The 23,707-nt window shown below is 39.6% G+C and overlaps 1 protein-coding gene across 2 annotated transcripts; it reads right to left on the bottom strand.

The window, feature by feature from the left end:
* Positions 1-2,444: 2,444 nt before the first annotated feature.
* Positions 2,445-12,070, bottom strand: LOC311062035 (lens fiber membrane intrinsic protein-like). Of its 2 annotated transcripts, none has more exons than XM_084080793.1 (8): positions 11,904-12,070; positions 8,183-8,456; positions 7,902-7,964; positions 7,637-7,679; positions 5,105-5,313; positions 4,051-4,278; positions 3,057-3,194; positions 2,445-2,726 (listed from the first exon to the last, which is right to left on the bottom strand). In XM_084080793.1, the coding sequence occupies exons 2-8, from the start codon at positions 8,445-8,447 to the stop codon at positions 2,677-2,679; spliced, it is 996 nt and encodes a 331-aa protein (XP_083936919.1). In that variant the 5' UTR covers positions 8,448-8,456; positions 11,904-12,070; the 3' UTR covers positions 2,445-2,676. The 2 variants fall into 2 exon arrangements, with proteins under 2 accessions (XP_083936919.1, XP_083936920.1); XM_084080794.1 differs by having other exon boundaries at positions 4,051-4,179.
* Positions 12,071-23,707: the final 11,637 nt, after the last annotated feature.

Genomic DNA, 23,707 nt, shown 5'->3' with positions numbered 1-23,707 from the left:
CGCACGCGCGCGCGCGCGTGCGTGCGTGCGTCCTGACACAGTTTATTGCAAGACTGAGAATCCAGAATGTCCTGCCATTATGTATAACGTTTCTCCATAATATGTTTTCACTCTGTGTTCCTTTTTTCATTTTTAGACAAATGCATCCAATTGGATATAAATCAGTGTAAAATGCTATTCTGATCTTTTTTAGTCCTTTCCAGACTGGTCAGTACAGATAGGTTCAGTTGCATGTTTTCTTTGCTTTTAATCAGTGAGACCAATACTGCATAACTAAGTCTAGTTTTGACTTGAACTCATCAGTAGATTAAGCCTAAATCATTCAAGTGTTTTGTTTTTGAAGGACAACTTCAACATTGTTGTAACTTCAAGGAGAGTAACAGGTTCTCAGATTAAGATTAAAGTCTCTAAACAGAGACAACGGACATATCTCTAGAAACATGCATGGGTCAACAAGATGTAAAACCATTTCCTTTGCCGTGTTGCGCAGTTAGGGATGTCCGATATTATCGGCCTCCCGATATTAGCATAAAAATTGATATCGGGAAAATATCGGTATCGGTTTTTGAAAAAAAAAAAAATGTTTTTTTTTTTTTTTTGCTTTATAAATAAGTTACAGGAGTTCTTACTGTATATGGTGTGTGTGATATGAAATTTGAGCTTACCCTAATCACAATAATCCCCGCATATATCGGTATCGGTTGATATCGGTATCGGTAATTAAGAGTTGGACAATATCGGTATATCGGTTATCGTTAAAAAAGCCAATATCGGACAACCCTAGTCGCAGTGTTCATTTTGTTGACTAAGACTAAAAGACTAAAATACTAAAAGACTAAGATTTTGATATTTAGTCGACTAGACTAAGACTGAACAATTTCAGATGAGTAAAATAGAACTAAAACTAAATGGTGCGTTATCCAGAAGACTAAGTCTAAATCAGAATTTGCTGTCAAAATGAACACTGCTTGGTTGGAAATACCGATAATCTGCAGCAAATATAAGGGTTAATCTAAAACTAGGATAGATTATTAGATGATCAGATATTTGCAGTGCTGCCGCCCAAAACCATTCTTTATTTAAAGACTGATCCCTGAAGCCTGAACTGAAATATACTGTTTTGCCAAGGTGTCAAGATGGCAAACTGATTGATAGAAAATAACATACCATTTTAGAGGATTTTCTAGACAACGATGAGGAGGGATATGTAAATAATAACGTTTCATTACATTTATACTGTATACAATTTGAGGCTTTACAGCGCCCTAAAATCTAGGCCTATATTGCACTGAACAGAGCAGCGGTAACTGGATTATGTTGTTTTAATATATATAGTATGTGTGTGTGCGTGTGCGACTGTGCATGTACTGTATGCGTGTGCATTGTTCATTGTTTGTTCATCAGGCTGAACCAAGGAAAAGAGCAGGACTTTGATCAGTACACTACTGAACAGGTTTTTGCCCCCCCCCCTCCCAGGACACAAGATAGCTGCGGGGGGAATGGTACAACTGTTTGCAATTTTGCAGAGGTGAAAGCGTTCTTTTTGGAAGTGCACTTTAAAGAGGCCCTTAATATGGAGTTCCAATTTGGGGATGATTGGATGTTACATTGATGATATAGAGGTTCTAAAAAACGAAAAAACATACAAAATTGGTAACGGCTATCCTTGAAGACAATTATAGTCAGTTCACTGTGTTACTATATAGTTTTGTTTGTGTTAAAGGCAAACAATTACGGTATAGAGTATCAAAACCCTGTTAGACGGTAATTTTTGCATGACTCACGAGACCATCTGTACCAAATGGTGACATGAATCTAGTTCTGCAACAAAAAGTGAGACACGCTTACAGTATATAGGCGTGTCTGATTAAATGGATGTCAAATATCTAAATATTGAATCAAACAACTTAAAAGCTGTCTGAGGTGCACACAAAGGCCTGGGTAGATGTCAAAATGACCCCAGAAGTGTTTTAAAGTAAAATACTGTACTGTAATGTACTTTAATGTACAGTATGTGTGACTTTCATCATTTTTTTCACAGACCTTTTTTGCTTTATAATAGGGAGAGGAACATTTCTACAGTGTGGGGTTATTATTCTCTAATGAATTTACTAATGATCTTCATTCCCCACCATATATTACACAAAATATCACTAAACCTTTTCCCAAGGACTCTCTTTAGATTATAGTCTGTCCTACTACTAATGTGTAGGTTTAGAGAAGGATGGGACATTTTGCTTATCTTCAAAATCATATGTGTTCAATGTCTAAATTAGCTCAATAAAGTATTGTTGTCTTTTCATTGAGGTATAGTGCTGACCTCTACTGGTGGCATGGGGAATTTAATACATTAAAACTAATAACATCACAGACTATTTGAAGAGGAACTTTATTGAAACCTGCAATACATGTTTCACATTAGAAATATATTTCCCTTTCACATAATTGTAAACTGATACTGAATGAAGGTAGTGCAATAATGCTAAGTAAAACTTGACAATATACATAATACAATGATCACTAATAATCTAATGGAATCACAAGACTTCTAAAAGTAATTTGATCAGTTCTTAGTCTCTATCAATAGTGTCAGACATAATCTTTCTGGTCCTAGATGTGGTTCTGACCACTTTGGTATATTGTAGAATATATTTCTGTCTGGGTGGAGGTCTCCCTCTAGCGTGGACCAGTCCCTCTTTTTTTGTTGGCACACATGTAAAGGGTACCTGCAACAGATAGAGGGCACTATCGTTTAGTCATGGATGCACACAGGGGCCCAACGTGGCGTATGTGACCCCTCTCCCTTCCTATTTGACATTATTCACACGCTTATCGTTGCTGCCTAAGAAAGCGTTTTTGTACTCGAAACATATGACTGAGTAGTCTGTGAGAATTTAAGCCAATTGTATGTTTGTTTGCAGAACAAAAGTTGTAAAAAACAAAACAAAATGCTTTATAAAGGCATAAACACTATTATTTTTGCAGTCCTCTTTTTGCCTCCTTGGGAACCCTAGGACATCGCTACGTTTTTGTGTGGCACTTTACTCATCTCCTACCTGCAAACAAGATCATGACTTCAGCCACCCAGGCTAGTTTGTAAGACCAGTCGAAGTACCAGTTGCTGGGATCCTGACCCCCAAAGAAAGTGAAAATCATGCCAGTATAGATGGCCAGTACCATCAGAACAATGAAAGCTGGGAAAGATTGGAGATCGAGAGTTACAAGATTATGTATACAGTACATTTGTTGGTAAATGGTAATTTGGACTGCACATATTTTCTGGTCTTTTCTACCACTCAAATGTTTAAACTGTACAATTTATAGGCCTACATCACATTCACCCACCAGGTATTTCTGGGCACCAGTGCAGTTTGCTATGTTAAAGGGTAAGACCACTTTGGTAGAGGTTTGGGTTGTGTAGTTACCTTGCCATGATGTAACTCCAAAGGTGGGCAAGAAATCAAAAATAATTGCTCCATTGATTAGAAATTGATAATTCAAAATATGCTCCTCATTGACTTACATTGTACGGTAAAACAGCTCTCAAAGTCACTCTTTTAGCACATAAATGAACCCAAACATAGCTGATTCAGACAATATAGAGCATCACCAAACCCAGTACTGTTTGTTTTTTTAATAAAAATGTAAACTTCCTGTTGATTTTACTATTTGAAGATCTGGATCCGGATCCGCCGATCCAGTCCGGGTTTTCTACTTATTAAAAATGGCAAAATCAACAGGAAGTTGACATTTTTATTTAAAAAAAAAACAGTACTGGGTTTGGTGATGTTCTATATTGTCTGAATGAACTTTGTTTGCGTTCGTTTTTGTGCTAAAAGAGTGACTTTGAGAGCTGTTTTACCGTACAATGTAAGTCAATGAGGAGCATATTTTGAATCATCAATTTCTAATCAATGGAGCAATTTTTTTTTATTTCTTGCCCACCTTTGGAGTTACATCATGGCAAGGTAACTACACAACCCAAACCTCTACCAAAGTGGTCTTACCCTTTAAGTATATAGAGACCTATTTTTCGATGGGAAGACTCACTCGAAATTAGGAACATAATCCCTGCCACCAAGGAGCGTTTAAACCTCAGGACAAAGGACACGATGATGGCAGCAAAGCATGCCATGCACGACAGGACCATGAAGGCACCGGCGGTGTGGAGTGCTGGTGCTGATGGTTGAGACACAGACAGGCAGGGGGTGTCATGGGACAAGTCATCAGTCATAATATGGATTGAGACCTTCCTGCCGTCTTTGGTTAAATACTGATCTATTTAATATAAATAGAAAGTATACAATTACAACTGCAACCGTAACATCCCATTTAGTTTAGTTACTTACATTCCTATTATGTAATTTTACAACCTTTACTGAGTTTTTTTGTGTTTTATAAAAATTATATTTTACTGTGCATTTATTAGCAGCTACCTATGCACTCAGTAACAGTTTAACTAAGCTTTTTGCATCTACCTGATCTTAAGTTAGAACAATGCCTTATTAAGGATAATGGATCCTTTATTATGTATATTATTAACAGCTTTTAAACCACTAGCAGGTAACAGCTATTAACAACTCTTAAGGTAGGGTAAGTGATATTTTTGGTTATAACGAAACGTTTTAAGCTAAAATCTTAAAGCACTATATTCTCATAGTAATCATTGTTATAGAGTGTTTGTTCAGTAACAGGAGTCTCCCCATCTGTCCAGCTCTTCAATAAACAGAAAATACATTTTCAGGTGGGTTGCAGAATTTATACCTAATTTGTATAATGTTCCAGTTCCATTTTTGTCTGCTCATTTCTTTGTGTCATCACTTCCAATTTCACTTGTTTAATCTGTATATGCTGTCTCTGAGTTCTCTGTCCTGATTGGATAAAATTGGTATACCGACCTGAAAATGCATTTTCCGTTTAATAAATAGCTGGAGAGACATGGAGACACCTGTTACTGAACAAACACTCTATAGCAATGAGTACTGTCAGAATATAGAGCTATTTAACACTTATTTTAACCAAAGAAAATCCCTTAACCCTACCTTAATATTAATAATTAATAACAGGGCGAATTTCAACTTAAGTGAAAAGTGGCTCATCTTACCCCACTCTCCTTCTAAGTTCTTACTCAACGGGTTGTCTGATCTGCAGTACTTCCACAGGCCCAGGATGGTCTGTGGTTGATTCCCATCCCAACGGTGTACCTGCCAGTGGTCAGTTGCTGTGGAGACTACCAGTAGGGTGGTCCCCAGAATGGCAGAGAACAGACCCACAGCCATGCAGCTGTATATTTTCCATTGAGAGCCACTGTCACTGCACCCCGACAAGAAGAGGTACAGGAGATAGGATGGATTAACACACATGAAATGCATGAGGCACACGCACTGTTAACAACCCGGTAACGATGCAAGTTGGAAACGATGCAAGTTAGTAATAATAATAATAATAATAATAATAATAGTAATAATAATAACTGGAAAAGGTGCTCCTCGAAGCACAGGTCTCCGCCAGCTCAGGTAGGTTATCGTGGCCTCCTGGTGGCACTATAATAGGCCAATGTGAAAAGGGTGCCATTTCTTCTTAGGCCGTTGATGGCTATCGGACACTGCATTCGTGAGTTGAGGCAGTTTGTTCCAAAAATGTGTTTTGCTAAATTAGACCTGCTGGTGGCGCTATAACAGGCCAATGTGGAAAGGTCGGACGCTGCGTTCATGATTTGCGGCATTTTTGTTCAAAACGGGCCACTCCTGCAAGCTTTAGATGTCAATCTTAGCCAATCAGGATGGAATATGACAGACATCTAACAGATCAGTCTTGATCACATGACTATAGAGATCATGTGTACTGATTTGCATGAAATTTTGAGTCGGCCTCCTGGTGGCGTTATAAAATGCAGATGTGAAAAGTGCAGGGCAAAGGTTTTTCCTTGGCCTCTAGAGAGCGCACATACAAAGTTTTAGACAGATCGGTGCAGTTATAGGTAAAAACACCAATCGACGCCACCATGAGGCTGATTTGAAAAAAATCCAGTGACATTTTTTCCTCGGCCTAGTGGGAATGTGTGTGCAACATTTCATGGAAATTGCACACTGTGTTATAGAATAGAATAGGCTTTTATTTGTCATTGCACACAAATGCATACACAATTGTCACAACAAAGTTACTAGGGAGCTCCCATAAACCCTTAGCACACACACAACATACAACAATACAACACAGAGTATAAAGTGCATGGTGATATTTAAAGTGCATGATGAATGAATAGAGAAACAGAAACCAATAATAAATGATCACAGTCCGGTTGAAATGCATAAGAGGGGGGACAGTCACACTGTGTTCATGATTTGAGGCCTTTTGTTCAAAACGGAGCACTCCTGCAAACTTTGGAAGCCATTCTTAGAATGAAAAGTGAAAAATCTGAAAGACCCTTTTTGTTTAATGACTATAGAGATACTGTGTACCGATTTGCGTGACGTTTGGACAAAATCTGTAGGAGTACTGTCAAAAAATTTGTTTTGCAAAAAGCGGCCTCCTGGTGGTGCTATAACAGGCCCATGTGAAAATTTTGGGGCAGAGGTTCTGAATTGAACAGCCAGGGAGTGTGTGTGCACAGTTTCGCTGCGATCAAGGCAACGGTGCAGGAGATTAGCTGTCCACAAACGGACGGACGGACGGACGGACGGACGGCAGATGGACGGACGGACGGACAGGGTGCAAAATATACTCTCTCGCCATGCCTTTCGGCCTGGTGGAGACAATAATAATAAATAGGTGAGGATGGTAAATGTCTTAGCACAAATCACTGCAATGATGATTCATGGCATGGCTCTAGGAGGGGAGTTAAATGTCTGTGAGTCTATGACTATGAATCTGTCTGTGTGTCCGTGTGTCTGTCTGTGTGTCTGTGTGTCCGTGTGTCTCTCTGTGTGTCTGTACTAATCTTGCAAACAGCTGGAGCGATCAGTGCCAGATGTCTTGTGCACGATGCCAGTAGGCCAAGCACGTAATACCCCACATTTGCTTCACATGTTTTATATTTTTTGAAATATTTAACTTTAAATTCATTATGAAAGTCAGTTGTGGTCAGATTGAGCTTTGTCCAGACTGGCCACATGAAGTCAGACATCCACATGGAAGCTACACACATTAGACCTGTCTTGTTGAAACAATCATACAGAGCCAGCCAATGACTGCAAGAAGATGGTTGCTGTAATCCATCTGAGCTAAGCAACCAAAAATTCCTTCTATTACTCTGCCGCCATAATGTGGAATGCCCTGACATAAGCCATTAAACTATGTGAATCACGGCGTCTTTCAAAACTGGCCTGAAAAAAACATCTGTCAGAAATCTACAAGGTGGAGATGGATATTAAATCCCTTTTTTTCCGTTTTCTCCTCTGTAGAAATGTGTATTTGTTGATGACATGTATTAATGTGTTAATATGCTATGCTCTGTTGATGAACTGAATACCTAGGACCACAGTGGAAACAAGTCCCCAGGACTTTTTTTGTGTTCAAGTCCAAGTGTTTTACTGTATTTCTGTGCTGTTTTGACTAATGAAGTATTCAATCAATCAATTGAAAACCGGGAATTATTACAACAACTGTACCATTTCAACACAGGCCTGGGTCTTACCTTGTTTCTTCTGGAAACACACCCTCTAGACCATACCACCGCTCTGAGGTTCGAGGAAGAGAGGGGTGCAAGGGGAAAAAGAGGGAATGAGAGAGAGAGAAGGATAGGGGGAGTGATTGTTACAACCAGGACAGAGTCAAAGAAAGTCCTTTGGCCTATTTAAAAGATTAAATGCCATAAATAATGAAGACATTGTCCAATAGAGACATTGCCTTGATAGAACACGGCCATGGTGGCAGAAGTGAAGTTGCCACAGTTGTCAAACCTTCTGTTCTGAATTCAGATTTCTCTCCACCATCAGTGATATCTGGAAGGTCAGCATCTGCTTCTAACAGAGAGAGAGAGAGAGAGAGAGAGAGAGAGAGAGAGAGACATTATCACAGTTTATAGGAGCCTTTTGGAGGACAAGATTCTGATTCTAATAGTTCAGTAAATAATCATCCCAAAAGAGAATCCAGTGATTCATGTGTTGTGTTAAGCAGTATATGGATCTTAAAAATAGTGTACGGCCGGCCTTGTGCTCATGTTTAACTTCTCTTGATCTACCTTTACTTCTCTTGGGTGAATACCTCTCCTTTAGATCATTCCTGTCTATCACCTCCAGAACCAGCATCATGAACCTCAGGCCTCCCTCAGTGCCAAAGCTCTGCTTTATCTTAGTACTGGTGTCCACCCTGTCCAGTTTCACCAGCTGGGCGTAGGGGATCTGTCGAGGGACCCGTTTATCCTCACAAAGATGCCACTTGAACAATTTGAAGTCCTCGTCTCCCAACTCCTCCAGAATAATGATGATGGTTTGTGATCTTGCCATGGTTCATCCCTGGTACAAAGACAGGAAGAATTAAAGGGATTCTAGGCAACTTCAGAGATCAAAAAAAGAAAAAAACTGTTGTCAAACACTGCCCCTCCACTCCACCCCCAAGTTTGAGAGCTTTTTGAAGTTTTAAAACTGCGTAGAAAATAGCAGATAGAAAAGATGGCTGCCGCTCGTTTTTGGTCGGGTGCACTCAGGCTGGACTCGGTTCCATTCGGTTTCACTCGAACATTGAGCGAGGACGCTAATAGGACAGTTCACACGGACACGGACGCGCACGGACACGCACATGTGTGCGTTTCATACCTGGATGTCAAAACATAAATAGTAGGGAAAATACGGATTTCAGAAAGAGGACTGTGTTTCAATGCAGGAAAACACCCCAGCATCATTATATAGTGGCTGATAGAGGGGAAAAATTAAAAATATGTATATATAAATATTATTTAATTTAGGATTAAAGTTACCTAGAATCCCTTTAATATTCCATGAGAACTCGGAGGGAAACACCTTTAAAACAAGGTATAACTTGTAAGGACCGTGCAATCAACGATAACAACGATAAAAATACAATACTAATTGGTATTATTGAAGGGGAGAAACAATTGACCAAAGTTTCCAAACTTTTTTTGAGGAGTTTATAATAATAGTTGTAATATAAAGCAATTGTTCTCAAACATTTTCATTATTAACCCCTATCTGAGAAGATGTGTTGCCAGGAACCCCACAAGAGAAGAAAGAGGAGAAGAAAAAATCTCTATAAAAAAAAAAAGAAACAAAGTTTAGGTCGGCTATTTTCAAATATCCTATGTATAAAATAGGGTTAAAGTTGTTGAACTGATTTCAATGCTATTGACAAATTTAGCTGGGAACCCCCTGGAACCCACTCAAGGACCCCTGGAGGTCCCCGAACCCCACCTTGACAACCACTGACATAAAGTAACAAGCTGTGCTTTCATTGAGTTCTGTAGAGATTCTCTCCATCAGTGGAACCTTCCAACCCCATTCAAGAGAGACATGTCTCATGACCACAGTAGAAGCTTACATGAGGAAATAAATCAATCAGACACAGCTTAGAAAAAACAAGATATCAACATGACCAAATATCAACATGACCAACATTCTCTGCTACTAAGCTCTCAGGTATATGCACACAAATAGCTTTGGTCCCTGCCAAACAGGTATTGCACAGAGAACAGAAATTGGCATGCACACAAATGCAAATCTGAAGCTATTAATATAGTAAGTAGACTGTTGTCACATGCAAATCACTCAATTGTTAGCACAGTGACGTGTGATTTGGGAGCGTACGGGAGTGCTTGGCAAACCACGCCCCCGGAGTGCCGCTGGAATCCAAACTGTGCCCCCGACCGTCTCCATTGGCTCCAATCCAAGAGGGCCAGAATACTAGCTCCAAATAATCTGGCACACTCTGTTGCAGAAGTCAAAAGACACCCAATTTTCTCTTTTTATAATTATACTTATTTTTCTGGTCTAATGTTGTGAGTGACGTAGTGAAAATAATCGTATCTACAAGCTCGCAATACAAAAAACACCCACTATTTCGACAGAGTTATGTTACAGTATTTGTGCAACAGTGACAAATAAAGATCCTGACTCTGGCAATCACTATGATGCCATTCAGGCAGTATAGAATTCATTTAAGAGGAGGTGCAGGTGAATGGATGGTGGCTAATCACTAATCATACTCTTTCGGTATAGCCAGCAGAGAAGCAATTATTAAGCTATATAAACAGACTAGCGTGTTCATAAACTCTTTCGGTATTAACCTATATAAACCGACTAGCATAGCGTATTTTAACCATCATCATCATCATCATCATCATCATCATCATCAGCTAGATATATATTTTGGAAACAGCCAGCCAATGGAGACGGTCGGGGGGCGCGGTTTGAAGTCCAGCGGCACTCCGGGGGCGTTGTTTGCCAAGCACAGCCAAGCTGTTGTCACATAAGTCTGTCAGTCCACAATCCACCTCATCATAGGTAAGACTACTAAGACATCAGCTGAGTGCCCACAGTGAATACAGTATATCGATAAGGGAGGCTGACTCTGAGGCGCGGGCTGTCGTCGTCATTCTTGTTGTTAATTGCCAGAACATTTTTATATAACCCAGATCAAGTCCAATTAAAGCTTCTTACCAGGGGGTACATTTTAGCTGTATAATTATTATTTTTTTGTTTTGTTTTTGTTTTTTGAGAATACATAAATTCTATCTTTTTATTGCTTGATACCCTCTATAATCTATACACATTTGTTTATTCATGAATCATGAATTTCACTTCTCTGTATTACTATCAAAAGTACTGTACATTTATTATAACTTTTCACCTTGTATATTATACTATTTGCTATTCTAATGTGTGGAATTGCTCAATACCCTTGACCTGCACATCAGAAATCCACTGTGTTTATCAAACTTGCATGTGATATATGAGGGCTATTGAGTGAGCATCAGCCGTTTCATAGATTACACTATACTTAATGTCACACCTTAATATGAAAGAAAACCTTAATATGGAAAAGGTGTATTCATTATCATACCTGTCAATATGATTTGGGATTTCCCAGTTATTCAACAAAACACGGCACACAGAACAAGGAAGCAAGCCAGCAAGAGCCACCCAGTTCAGTACAATTATAGAGCACTTTGGGATTTCCCAGTTAATTAAATCGGCACCATGTAACTTTTTTTATGAATAAAATTAAATTTTGTCAATCTGTATTGTGTATTGAGTATGTGAATACAATGTAACTTATATAATTGGGTTGGTTGTATTTGATCTCCCTGCTCTTCTATTGAGACATTTAAATCATGTCAAAGGTCATGTCTCACCTAGACACAGGATCTGACACAAAGTTTTACAAAGTATTACACAATTGCAGGACTTGCACAGGAAACAGGGTTCAAATCCGGGGTAGAAGAGGCAAGTTACATAGTGTAGCTTTTTTTTTTTTTAAATACTAATTAAAAGAAGACATTAATTTTATACAGCCAACCACTTTTTTATAGGAAAGGTTAAAAGGGTGAAACATGGGAGAAGTCATTTTTAAGGAATATAACAACTTACCCAAATGCAATATAATTTATATTCTAATATTAATTTGAATGCACAATTAACATGAATAAATACAGGATTCATCAACAGGACCCCAAAAGGTACCCTAGAGTGATATTGGCCCACTATCTTAACTTGAACCTAACATAGTAGAAGTGTTAGAGGTGTTAAATGTTGAAATCTCTCACTCATTGGTGTTTTACTGTAAATGTTGTAGCTGTAGCAATACCAGTAGTACTAGAAGATGGAGCGTTAGTACTAATCAATCAATCAATCAATCCATCCATCAATCAATCAATAAATCTATCAATCAACTAATAAATCAATCAATTAATATTAGTCATAGCAGGTCAAGTCCTGCCCTGTCCTTACCCCAGTGTAGGTTGTAGAGTGAAATGATCAATACAGCAGTTGAACCGAAATATCTTATATTTTGGGTGGTTATAGGGTTAGGGTCTATTCTACTATCTATCTACAGTTTCTTTATTTCTGTATCTCTGTATTTTTCTGTAGAAGTCTCTCTCTGGTTAACAAGTGAATCAAAGTGTTGCAACAAATCAGAGAGACAGAGTATTTTCATTTCCTGTAATACAACCCTGGCCTGTATACCAGCAGCTTGTACACTGGGCACAACCAATCACAACATAGAACCAGTTTTTAGATTTGTTGTGCTATTTTCCCATTGGCTAAACATAATGACACACAGTCTCTCTACCAGCAGAAACCGATCACACATCTCTTGAATTTTGAGCAGTCATTTTCTGCAGTAATCTGAAAACTCACCTCCTCAGACTCCAACTTAACCCCTAGCACTTGATCTAGATATAACGACCATGCAGACTTAGCTTGGTCATTTGTTCTCATGTTATGTTACTTAGGCTTGTTTTTCTTGACCACAATGATAAAAGTTACATAGCAGATTATTCAGACGCTTTGACTTTGACCTCTTTATTGATAATAGACTGATGCTATAGGTTCTACCTGTAATCCTAGTTTACTGAGGCACTACACTGTCTCTCTGCATTTGATGTATGTGATTACCTTATTGTAAGTCCTTCTGGTTAAGAGTGTCTGCTAAATGCCTAAATTGTAAATTGTAGTACAATGCATACTGTAGATTCCTGCTTGAAGAAACCAGAAAAAAAAACTCATGTGCCTCACCTCTGGTATGTAGTAAGGCCACGCCACTTGATTTTTTTATTTTCACTTCTGTCTGTGCGCCTATACAGTAGGCTACCTTGCAACATGATTGGATGACTCTGAATATTAGGTAAATTAATGATAATAATAATAAGATCATAAGTCTTCCTCTGCCCTCCTAGGGGGAAAGAATGAACTCCATAGTGAAATAAAACGAAGTCTTACATGTTGCTCTCGCACACACACACGCACACGCACGCACGCACGCACGCACGCACGCACGCACGCACACGCACACGCACACGCACACGCACGCAAACACACACATGGAATTTCTAAGTCAACCATTGACTACAATCTGGCATGCTCTCTGATTAACAAGTGAATCTCAGTGCAACTCAACGAGTGACTCAAAGAGGAAATTAATGTTGTTATTAACACATTTTGCTGGGGACCCCCTGGAACCCACTCAAGGTTTTGTGGGGCATTGTTTTCATACCTTTCTTACCACGCTTGAGACAGTGGGAGAAGGAACAAGGAACAGGGAACAAGGAACAAGGAAGAACAATTTAGTCTAGCCAGCAACTTGTCGCATCTATGCCAAGTTTGCAACTGGAACCATTCTGTAGATGGCATTCTGGGGCTTATTTTGTCATGTTAATAGAAAGCACAAAATGTGTTTGAATTTTTATGCCACTAATGATTTTAGAAGACTGTCATGTCAATGTCATTTACTATAATTTTAAGTTATTGTTGTTGTTGATGGTTATTTTATATTTAGAATTTTCAACCCAATCACCAGAGGAAACGTCATTGTACATTTATGCAGAAGTGTTTAACAAGTTTCTGGACCCCAGAAAAGTTACATATTAGAAATGTTGCATTTCAACGTTTAGGTTTATGGTTAAGATGAGCGTTTAGGCATTATAGAGGGTTATGGTGAGGTTTAGGTTCGGTTAGTAGGCTAAGTGAAATCCGAGGATTGACTCAACATGGTGTGCATCTGTGGAGTGTGGACCATGCTGTTGCATGTTTCAGATTGAAAGTTTTTGGGATAAAAATATTTGATTCTGCGCAACATGCTGTGGCGACGTTTTCTCTGGCGACCAGGCTGTGAATTTTATGCATTGTTTTAATGTTCTGCACTTTGTAAACTTTGCCATGGAACTTGCTGAGCACATTCATGCTCCCCGGAGGATGAACCAATGATGGTGACCCCATGGTCTATTCTCTAACGCCACTCTTAGTGCCAATCTCAGGCCAAAATGTTTACCGTTTTTTCCTTTATTTCGACAGTAGACTGACAGGAAATGAGGAGAGAGAGATGGGGAGTGACATACAGCAAAGGCCGTATCGGGACTTGAACCCACGACACAAATAAAATCCAATCTGCAAGATCTTGTAGATCTTCTATTTCCGAAGCATTTCCAAAAGTCTTCTAATTATTATTATTTATTTATTTTTGCCTATATTGACATGCCCAACATTTGGATACCAGAGTTAAAGTGGTTACTGGTTACCTACTCTAAACCTGGAGACTGGGAAGTCATCCACTGTATACTGGCAGGAGGCAGTCCTGAGACAGGCATGGAATGCAGCATGGTCCAAGTCTATCCCATGGATTTCAATAATTGGGTCTTATCAGTACAGACAGTGCTTTCATTGCATGTTGCATGAACAAAAGGGCCACTTAGCTGTAAAGATGAGTGGGTGCGTAACATTGTATGGTTATTATTTTTTCTGACAGTTTTCTGGTTGGGTGAACAGGTATTCTATCTTGATGAAAACAACAAACAACAGCCAGTAGCCTAGAGTGGAACAATGGAAGAATGAAGGTGAAAGTCAAAACCGGTATGTAATGTACTCGACGAGTGATTAGATACTGAAGGGCATGACAGGAATTCAGTGTCACAACTAGTTCAATTCAAGGGCACCTAACTTTGATCAGAGGTGAGCAAACCTTTATAGGTTGGAGGTCTGATGGTGATTGCGGACCCCCAGACAAGGATTATGGCTGTGGAGTGTTATTGTCTCCGCCAGGCCGAAAGGCATGGCGAGAGAGTATGTTTTTCGCCCTGTCCGTCCGTCCATCCGTCCGTCCGTCCGTCCGTCCATGTGTGTGTGTGTGTGTGTGTGTGTGTGTGTGTGTGTGTGTGTGTGGGTCTGTCCGTCCGTCCTTCTGTCTGCGACCAGCTAATCTCCGCCACCGTTGGCCCGGTCGCTGTGAAACTGCGCACACACACTCCCTGGATGCCACAGCAGAACCTCTGCCCCACATTTTTCAGATCAGCCTGTCATAGCGCCACCATGAGGCCGACTTTTGCAAAACACAACTTTTGCGATTACAGATTTCCTACAGATTTTGTCCAAAAAACACGCAAATCGGTACCCAGTATCTCTATAGCCACGTGATCAACACGGATCTGTCTGATTTTCCATATTCCATCATAATTGGCTAAAATTGGCTTCCAAAGTTTGCAGGATTGGTTAATTTTGAACAAAATTCCTCAAATCATGAACGCAGTGTGCGATTTCCCTGAAATTTTGCATGCACATTCCCACTAGGCCGAGGAAGAAATGCCACCCTTTTCACATTGGCCTGTTATAGCGCCACCAGCAGGTCTAATTTAGCAAACCACATTTTTGGAACAAAATGCCTCAAATCATGAATGCAGTGTCCGATTGTCATGCAAGGCCTAAGAAGAAATGGCACCCTTTTCACATTGGCCTATTATAGCGCCACCAGGAGGCCACAATAACCTACCTGACCTGGCGGAGACTTGTGCTCCGAGGAGCACTTTTTCTAGTTATAGTTGTTATTGTTATTATTGTACACTTATTGTACACTTATTGTACACACTTTAAACAGATGACATGCCATTTGTTTTTGCTCTTTTCCTGACCACACTTCATACACTCTATCTGACCACACTTCATACACTCCATTAATCCACCGTCTCAAAACGAGCAAGGAAGCTGGGGAATGGCATTTACAACATACTGTGCACCTTTACGCACTTGGGGCACCCCCACATATTTCTTGTTATGAGTAGAAGTGAAAGCAATTTTGGAGATGGGCTTAGAGGCTCCTCAACATGCACTTCCGGGGTGGATTGGAGTGATTACTGGGAGTGTGTCTGCAAAGTTTGATGCAGATCGGTCCAGCGGTGTCTGGGATTAGCTGCGTACACACACACACACACACACACACACACACACACACACACACACACACACACACACACACACACACACACACACACACAAATAGCTGATCTACAAGCTCAGAACACGTTGCATCGCGACCCGTTGTGAGCTTGTAGATCTGCTATTTTCAAACGTTTTAGTACTTTTACTTTTGGTACTTTATGTACATTTTGATACCAATACTTTTGCACTTTTAATCAAGTCATTCTTTTAGTCCAGACTTTTACTTGTAACAGAGTACTTCTACATTGCAGTATTGATACTTTTACTTAAGTAAAACATTTGAGTACTTTTTCCACCACTGTGGCTGTGAATGCTGGGCCCTGAAGCCTGCCCTGAAGAAGTCCCTGGATAGGTGCCAGAACACCAGAATGCTGCATGCAGTACATCAGGCAGGACGAGCACTTTACCAACAAGCTGTTATACTGATTATGTCATGAGCATGGAACGGTGTTGGAATGCAGGTGAGGTGCGTGCAAGTAAATGTTGATCGTTACTGTTTAAAGACGAGACTGAGGATTTAATTTGTTTGAAATATAGTTCATATCGAAACAAGGGTGAGTGAGAAGACAGCATACAGGAGAATGAGACTCTGGTCATTGCCACAGACACTGGGAGTTCCCCGACAGAAAACATCACACAGACATTGATTACGAGGGCGTCAAACAACAACATACATGGACGTACTATTCACTGTGGGATGTAACTGTTCTCTGCTGAGATTCATAATGAATTCCATTACCCACCCAAGGTTTCCTTTAGCCGGTGCGTAGCGGCCATTGACCAATAACATTTGTAATTGACCGTTAAATATAAACATATATAAACAGAAAAGGCTATTGTGGGAATCTAGGTGAATGGTGCACCGACTGCACCTGACCTGGGCACATGACCAGGAAGTATAAAAGTCTAGTTCCTCCCAGTATAGAGCCTTTTGACTCTGCTGCAGAGGATGGTGTTTCCCCTCTCATGAAGGGTGAGGGAGAACTCATGGCATTGGTAGGCCAAAGCTCAACTTTGTGTAGCACAGAATAACCATGTTTAAGGCTACCCTTTTGGTTTGTAGCAGCTAATGCTACTGCTGGCCTTTGTTTGTTAGCCTACTGTTTGTTTGAGCACATGGATGCTTACCATGCTTATAGCACTTTAATTTGTATCAACATCGTTTTTTAGTTTGTAATATCACTGTCTTTTTCTTATACAGTAGCTGTGTTGCTGGAATTGTCCCCCCCGCCCCTTGTCCTTGCATTGTGCTGCAGGAGTTGTGCATTCACTTATTCACTGCAAATCAAAGTAGGTTTAAATGCTGTATGTTCTTTTTAACAATTTGAATAGTGTTTTGCATTGTGTGGAAATACTAGGGCTGACAACTAATGTATTTGACTGTTTCCTTAAAGGGACCAGTCCAGCCACTGTTTTCCACTGTTTTACTTTGATTTGTTATTTATCGAGTTCATTCATTAGAAGTATAGTAGGTACGTAGGCATAGATTTTAGGTTGCCTTCATAGTGACATGTTTTAATTGGTTTTCTCTCCTTATGTTACAGTGTAACCCTGGTAAAGTCCCTGTCTGCCCTGTTACACAAGGCTTCCTCTCTCTTGGGACTGCACTGTGGGACCTTTGGTTTTATTGGTGTGTATGTTAATCCCTGACACTGCATGTTTTTATATTGAATATTATGTTATATTGCATGAGTTTGGTGCCAGGCCTGTCCCCCCTCTCTTTCACCAATAGTGCCTTGGTAGTACCGTGTGCACGGGGCGACTCGCCCTTCCCTAGCCAGAGGAGAGTTAACTGTCACTTTATTAGATCATTCTTGCATTACTGACCATGTATTATGTTATGTAATAAATGTTCTATTTTTCCACAAACTGCTTCTGGTAAATCGTTCCTGAGGGAAGTTGGTCATATTACACCATGTTGAACATTCTAAAGGTTTAGGGGTTCCTTCTGCCCCCTCCAAAAGCGGGAGGTGGCGTATTCAGGCATATTATTAGTTCCACAAAAAATTTAAGATTTTAAAAAAGGACATGTACTCAAAATCAAAATGCACATAAGTATAGCAAGACATTATCATGGCACAGTATATTTACACAAAAACGTACGCTCTCATATAGGGAAGTTAAGATAACCTATTACCGGGACCACATGTTTTAGAAACACGTCATACTTCATCTGGAGCTTAGCAGTGATTTTTTTCCTGTAGTATACACTCAACCTCTCATGCCATTGATTAATTGTAGGTGGCAGTGGTCGCAGCCAGGATAGGGTGATCATTTTTGTTTTGCTACCAGAAAAAGAACATGCAAAATGTAAACCACGTTTATTTGTCAACCACTCCAGAACCACTCTGTGGTTATGCACACTTTTGGGTCTAATGGTAAATCTATATTTAGGATAGCGAATACTTCCGTACGTATTCCCTTCCAATAAGTTTTCAATTTTGGGCAATCCCCAAAAATATGGGTATGATCACCAATCTACCCCAACATAACTCTGATTTATTCTTATCAAGTTTGTCATGAAGGGTGTTCTAAAATATATATTTCTTTAAAGATATTTTTGGGGGCTTTTCTGCCTTATTTATAGTGTTTAGTGGAGATGGACAGGAAATGGGGAGAGAGAGAGATGGGGAGAAACATGCAGTAAAGATCGTCAGGAACGGGACTCACTTGTATGCTAAATGTTTTTCTTAAGTCTATTTGCTTTTAACTGGCACTTTTAATTCTACTGCTGTATATTGTTTTCATGTTTTTATTGCTTGGTTTTTATTGTTTTGACATGTTTGTTAAGCACTTTGTAACATTATTTAGAAAAGCGCTACACAAATAAATTCATTATCATTACTGAAGGCAAATAGTTTTGGAATGTAACAAGCATTCTGATTTCCATTTTACAAAACCTTTACTTATGCTCTACTACTGTACATCTCTGAAAATACTGAAAATATTGTACTTTTATTCCACTAAAATTATTTGAATACTTAACTTACAAGTTACTTTGCAGATTTTCAATATTATTACAAAACATACATTAACCTCAAAACATACATAAACTTTAGCTATTTGAAAATAGCAGATCCAAAAATGTGTCAATGCGACGTGTTGTGGGCTTGTAGATCTGCTATTTGCAAAAGATTTCTATACATTTTGAAAAGTTGGGAAATGGGACATTTCTGCATATTGAGTACTTGTACTTTTGCTACTTTAAGTACATATTGATGCCAATACTTTTGTACCTTTATACAAGATTTTTTTTTTATATCAAAACTTTTACTTGTAGATCATTTTTACTTTGTGGTATTGATACTTTTGAAGTACAAAATGTGAGTACTTCTCCATCACTGCCAGTATGCAAGTCCCTCTCCCCCGGTGATGGTATGACACTCCCTTTTGCATTTGATTGGTCATGATTGAATCCACCTCCAACGCACCCACTGATAATATCAGTCTGATCCTTCCTGCCTCATCATTGGCAGGTACTCCACCCTATTGTTATACATCAAATGTCTGTCAATTTGATGTACGCTCAACGCGCCATGTTGTGGACTGCTTTTCACGCCAGTTCACCCGTTTCCTGTGGAATGCCCTCCCTACCCACTCGAGAGCACCACAGTCGGTTGACTCTTTTAAGACAGGACTAAAGACCTACCTTTTTAGCAAAGCATGGTTGGCTACACTGGTTTTACCTCTAGGCTTTACGGCCTCATGTTTTAAATGTCGTTTCAGTTTCTTAGATCTTTATGGTGTGATGATTAATTTTGAGATTTCCACAAATCTGGAATTGTATGAGGGGAGTTTGAAGTATTTATGAAAGTATTTATGAAAATGTTTACTAAGGTAATTAAATCAAGTGTGCAGGAGGTGAAATGGCAACAAAGAATCATTTCCTTGGCTTCAAATCCAGAGGAGCTTTCTTGCCGCCTGATTGCAGAACCATTTTTTATGGGTGTCAAATAAATATGACCTTAAATAAACTAGATGAAAACTGGCAGAAAAAGACTTGCACTCTTCAAAAACTTTTAAGGAAGACTCCTTAGACAGAGACTAAGGAAATATATTTCCTTTATTCTAACATGCTCATAAAGTGCTCTGCTCAAAAAAGCAGCAAACGTTTCGGTCATAGGCCCGTCAGTACTGTATCAGAAAAATCTAAACATTCTATAAATACATTGGAAAAACTGCTCTTCAGAGCACAGGTCTTCGCCAGGCCAGGTAGGTTATATGGTGGGCCAGCATTGTATGAATTTATTGCAAAGACACAATATGTTGATTTGCGGGAGTGTTGAAAATCTATACGAGTAGTGGCAGATGTTTGGACAAAATCTGTGGGAGTAGTATACAATGTCCAAAGATCTGCCTCCTGGTGGCGCTATGATTGGCCAATGTGAAAAGGGTGGCATTTCTTCCTTGGCCTAGTGGGAATGTATGTGCAAAGTTTCACGCCAATCAATAAAAGCCACTCCTGCAAACTTTGGATGCCAATCTTAGCTAATCAGGATGGAATATGAAAATACCGATTTGTGTGATGTTTTGACAAAATCTGTAGAAGTAGTGCAGAAATCGGCCCTCCTGGTGGCGCTATTACAGGCAGAGGTGACACATTTGGGGCAGAGGTTCTGCGCTGGCTTTCAGGGAGTGTGTGTGCACAGTTTCACGTCAATCGGGCCAACGGTGCCTAGGATCAGCTGTACACAGACGGACAAACGCGCACGCAGACGTACGGACAGGGGCGAATAAATAGTCTTAGCCACACCTCATTCACAGTGCTGCACTCAGCTCTCCTTGCTCTTTTGCATTTACCATTTCTTTGCTCCATTTGAAAACAGCTGTCACAGAGTTATAATTTGCGGTTGTTAAAGGAGAAATCCGGTCATTTTAAGTGTTATGTTTGATGTGTGTCAAATCACTTACCAACGTATAAATGAAAATCGCGTAAATCCACAGAGCCCCCTATCGACCCCCACCGTTGTCATTGTAGGAGGATATAGAATAGCCCAAATTCGCCTATTTTAACCAATGCAAAGTCTGTTTTTTTGCTTCTAGTACTCATTGTTGAGTCCCATGATAATGTAACAGGCGCTAAAACTCCCGACAAGCTAACGGCTAATAACAAAACGAGCTAATGCTGGTTGCTGGTTTCTCTCCCGACCTGGCAACCTGGGGCTGCCATTCAGAGAGATAAGCAGCCCCAGCGTTAGCTCGTTTGTTATTAGCCGTTAGCTTGTCGGGAGTTTTAGCGCCTGTTACATTATCATGGGACTCAACAATGAGTACTAGAAGCAAAAAAACAGACTTTGCATTGGTTAAAATAGGCGAATTTGGGCTATTCTATATCCTCCTACAATGACAACGGTGGGGGTCGATAGGGGGCTCTGTGGATTTACGCGATTTTCATTTATACGTTGGTAAGTGATTTGACACACATCAAACATAACACTTAAAATGACCGGATTTCTCCTTTAACTTGCAACAAAATGATGAGTGCGCACAGTTTCTGTGAAATGGTATTGAGTGACAAATATGAGGTGCTTGGTCAAAAGTCAAATTATTGCACTTCCTCTTTCCATCTCTGACAAATACAAATTAACGAGTTAAGTAAAAAAAAAACTAAAATGAAGGTTGTATGGAGTAATGTGGGTTTTATATAGAGTACAGGTTTTATTGGAAAAAAATATCACAAAAAGGTACAGAGGTTTGACAACAATAACAAAACAGCTCAAAATAGAATTCATTCTAAAATATAAAAATATAAAAAATGCTTGAGTCGCTAAAAAATCAATGATCATACATTACTGTACTAACATTAGAAACGCTTTAAACAATGTAATAAATTATGACTGTCAAATGCCGAATGTTACATGTACATTTATTGTACCTTTTTTGAAAAACGTCTAATTTTCTGACAATCAGATTCAGATCAGATTTTACATGTGAAAAATAGAAACAGAGTTGGCACATATTGGTTGTATTTGAACTTACTGATCCTGAAATGCGGTGCTTGGTGGCCCTGCCAGTTAATGCACAGACCTAGGCTATAGAGTGTGACCGATAACATTGGTTTGTCCGAAATATGGGCCATTGTTTTAGTTATTCAGTGTGGGTGGGGTTGATCTTTGGACATTTTTTGGAACATTTTTTTTATTTTTTTTTAGATTAGATTAATCTAAATATTAACAGCTTGAGTGCCATAAACGGTCCAGACCGTTTTTGAGAAGCTATGCGTTAAGTGCCATAAACCGTTCGTCCACTCCAATGTTAACTCCTTGACTAAAAGCTTAATATCTCCTATTTCTTTTTAACGTGGTGGAAACGAGGCGTTTTCGATCGACGATCACTCTGCAATAGAGGATCGCGTTAGAAATATTATTGTTCCAGGCGTTAGTCGGGACCCTCCGCCGTCTCGCACGCGGCTTTGTTTACGTGCACGTCCTCATCGGGGCTTCTACAGCACGAAACATATCAGCGTAAGTGGATGAAAGATATGCTGGCACTCTAGGTAGGCCTACCCTATTTTAATAAACCTCTGGCACACAATGTGTTAATACAGCAATGCATTGATATCCAAAACAAAATTTACTTTGCAATTCTTTTGAATACCTATTTTTAAAAGCAAAATTTGTCAAAGCAATTTGAAAAAGTATAAATTTGACAAAGCAATTTTTCACTTATAGCTGAGTCATATTTAAAGTATAGGGTAAGTGATTTACTTTGGTTAAAATAGGTGTTATATAGTTCTATTTTCTGATAGTACTCATTGCTATAGAGTGTTTGTTCAGTAAAATGAGTCTCCCATGTCTCTCCAGTTTTTTATTAAACAGAAAAGGCATTTTCAGTGCTCTCTCCTGATTGGCTTAAAGCGTGTCACCTACCTTAAAATGTACAATATTCTGTTTACTAAAGACCTGGAGAGACCCCTGTGACCGAACAATCGCTTAACAAACAATAATAATAATTTACCAAAAGATATCACTTATCCTACATTTAACCAAGAGTATCTATACTTTCACTCAAGTACTGGGGGAAACTTGTTCAGTGACCACAGAAGTGGCCTCTTTAATCCCTTGCTCAACGGCGTTGTCACTCTGCCTCTTCTTCACTTCCCTAGACATCTGGCACCAGGCACACGGGTAACAGCAGACCGTAGTGCAAAGGTCTCCACAGTGTGAACCCTGAATGATGGAGAGAAGCAGAACGGGAGGGAGGGAAATAAAACATAATAGATAGGAGAGAGAGAGAGAGAGAGGCTTTTTGTATAGTTGAAAATATGGTCCTCCTATCTTAGTACCATCACGGGGTGAGGTGTGTATTAGAAATAAAATGGCAGTTGTGTAGATATGGTCAAGTGGGGTCTATGGTGCATGCCTTAAATCACCATACAAAACCAATACCTCCCAGCCACTCCCATTGCATTTTGTATGAAGTTGAAAGGTAGGAAGGTAGGATCTTGTCTCTCCACATGTATTCCCTGTTCTATGTCTAAAACATTGCCATGCTTAACTCTCACCATTACAACATTTCAGTTTGTGATCAGAAAGGTAGAGGGTCTTACCTTGATGTCATAGCGCTTTCTCACGTGATAACGGAAGCAGCAACTAAACACACACAGAGTGCAGATATCCACTACTGGCCAGATTGGGCACCCGCAAATGGCTTTGACCGCCTGGCACTGCATGCAGGAGAAACAGCAGCAATTGCGGTAACAATCTGGAGGGAGGGGAGAAGAGCGAGAGAGCAAGGTGGTCAGATTAGATCTCTTTACAGGGTTAGTTAAAACCACAATTACACAGTTGTCTGACTCCTCGAGTCAACAGTACACATGAATCTGT

Source organism: Gymnoscopelus microlampas (assembly GCF_963454915.1).
Source record: "Gymnoscopelus microlampas genome assembly, chromosome: 15".
Classification (NCBI taxonomy): domain Eukaryota; kingdom Metazoa; phylum Chordata; class Actinopteri; order Myctophiformes; family Myctophidae; genus Gymnoscopelus; species Gymnoscopelus microlampas.
Note: the sequence above shows the minus strand (reverse complement) of the source record. Positions and strands in the feature narration are given on the sequence as shown.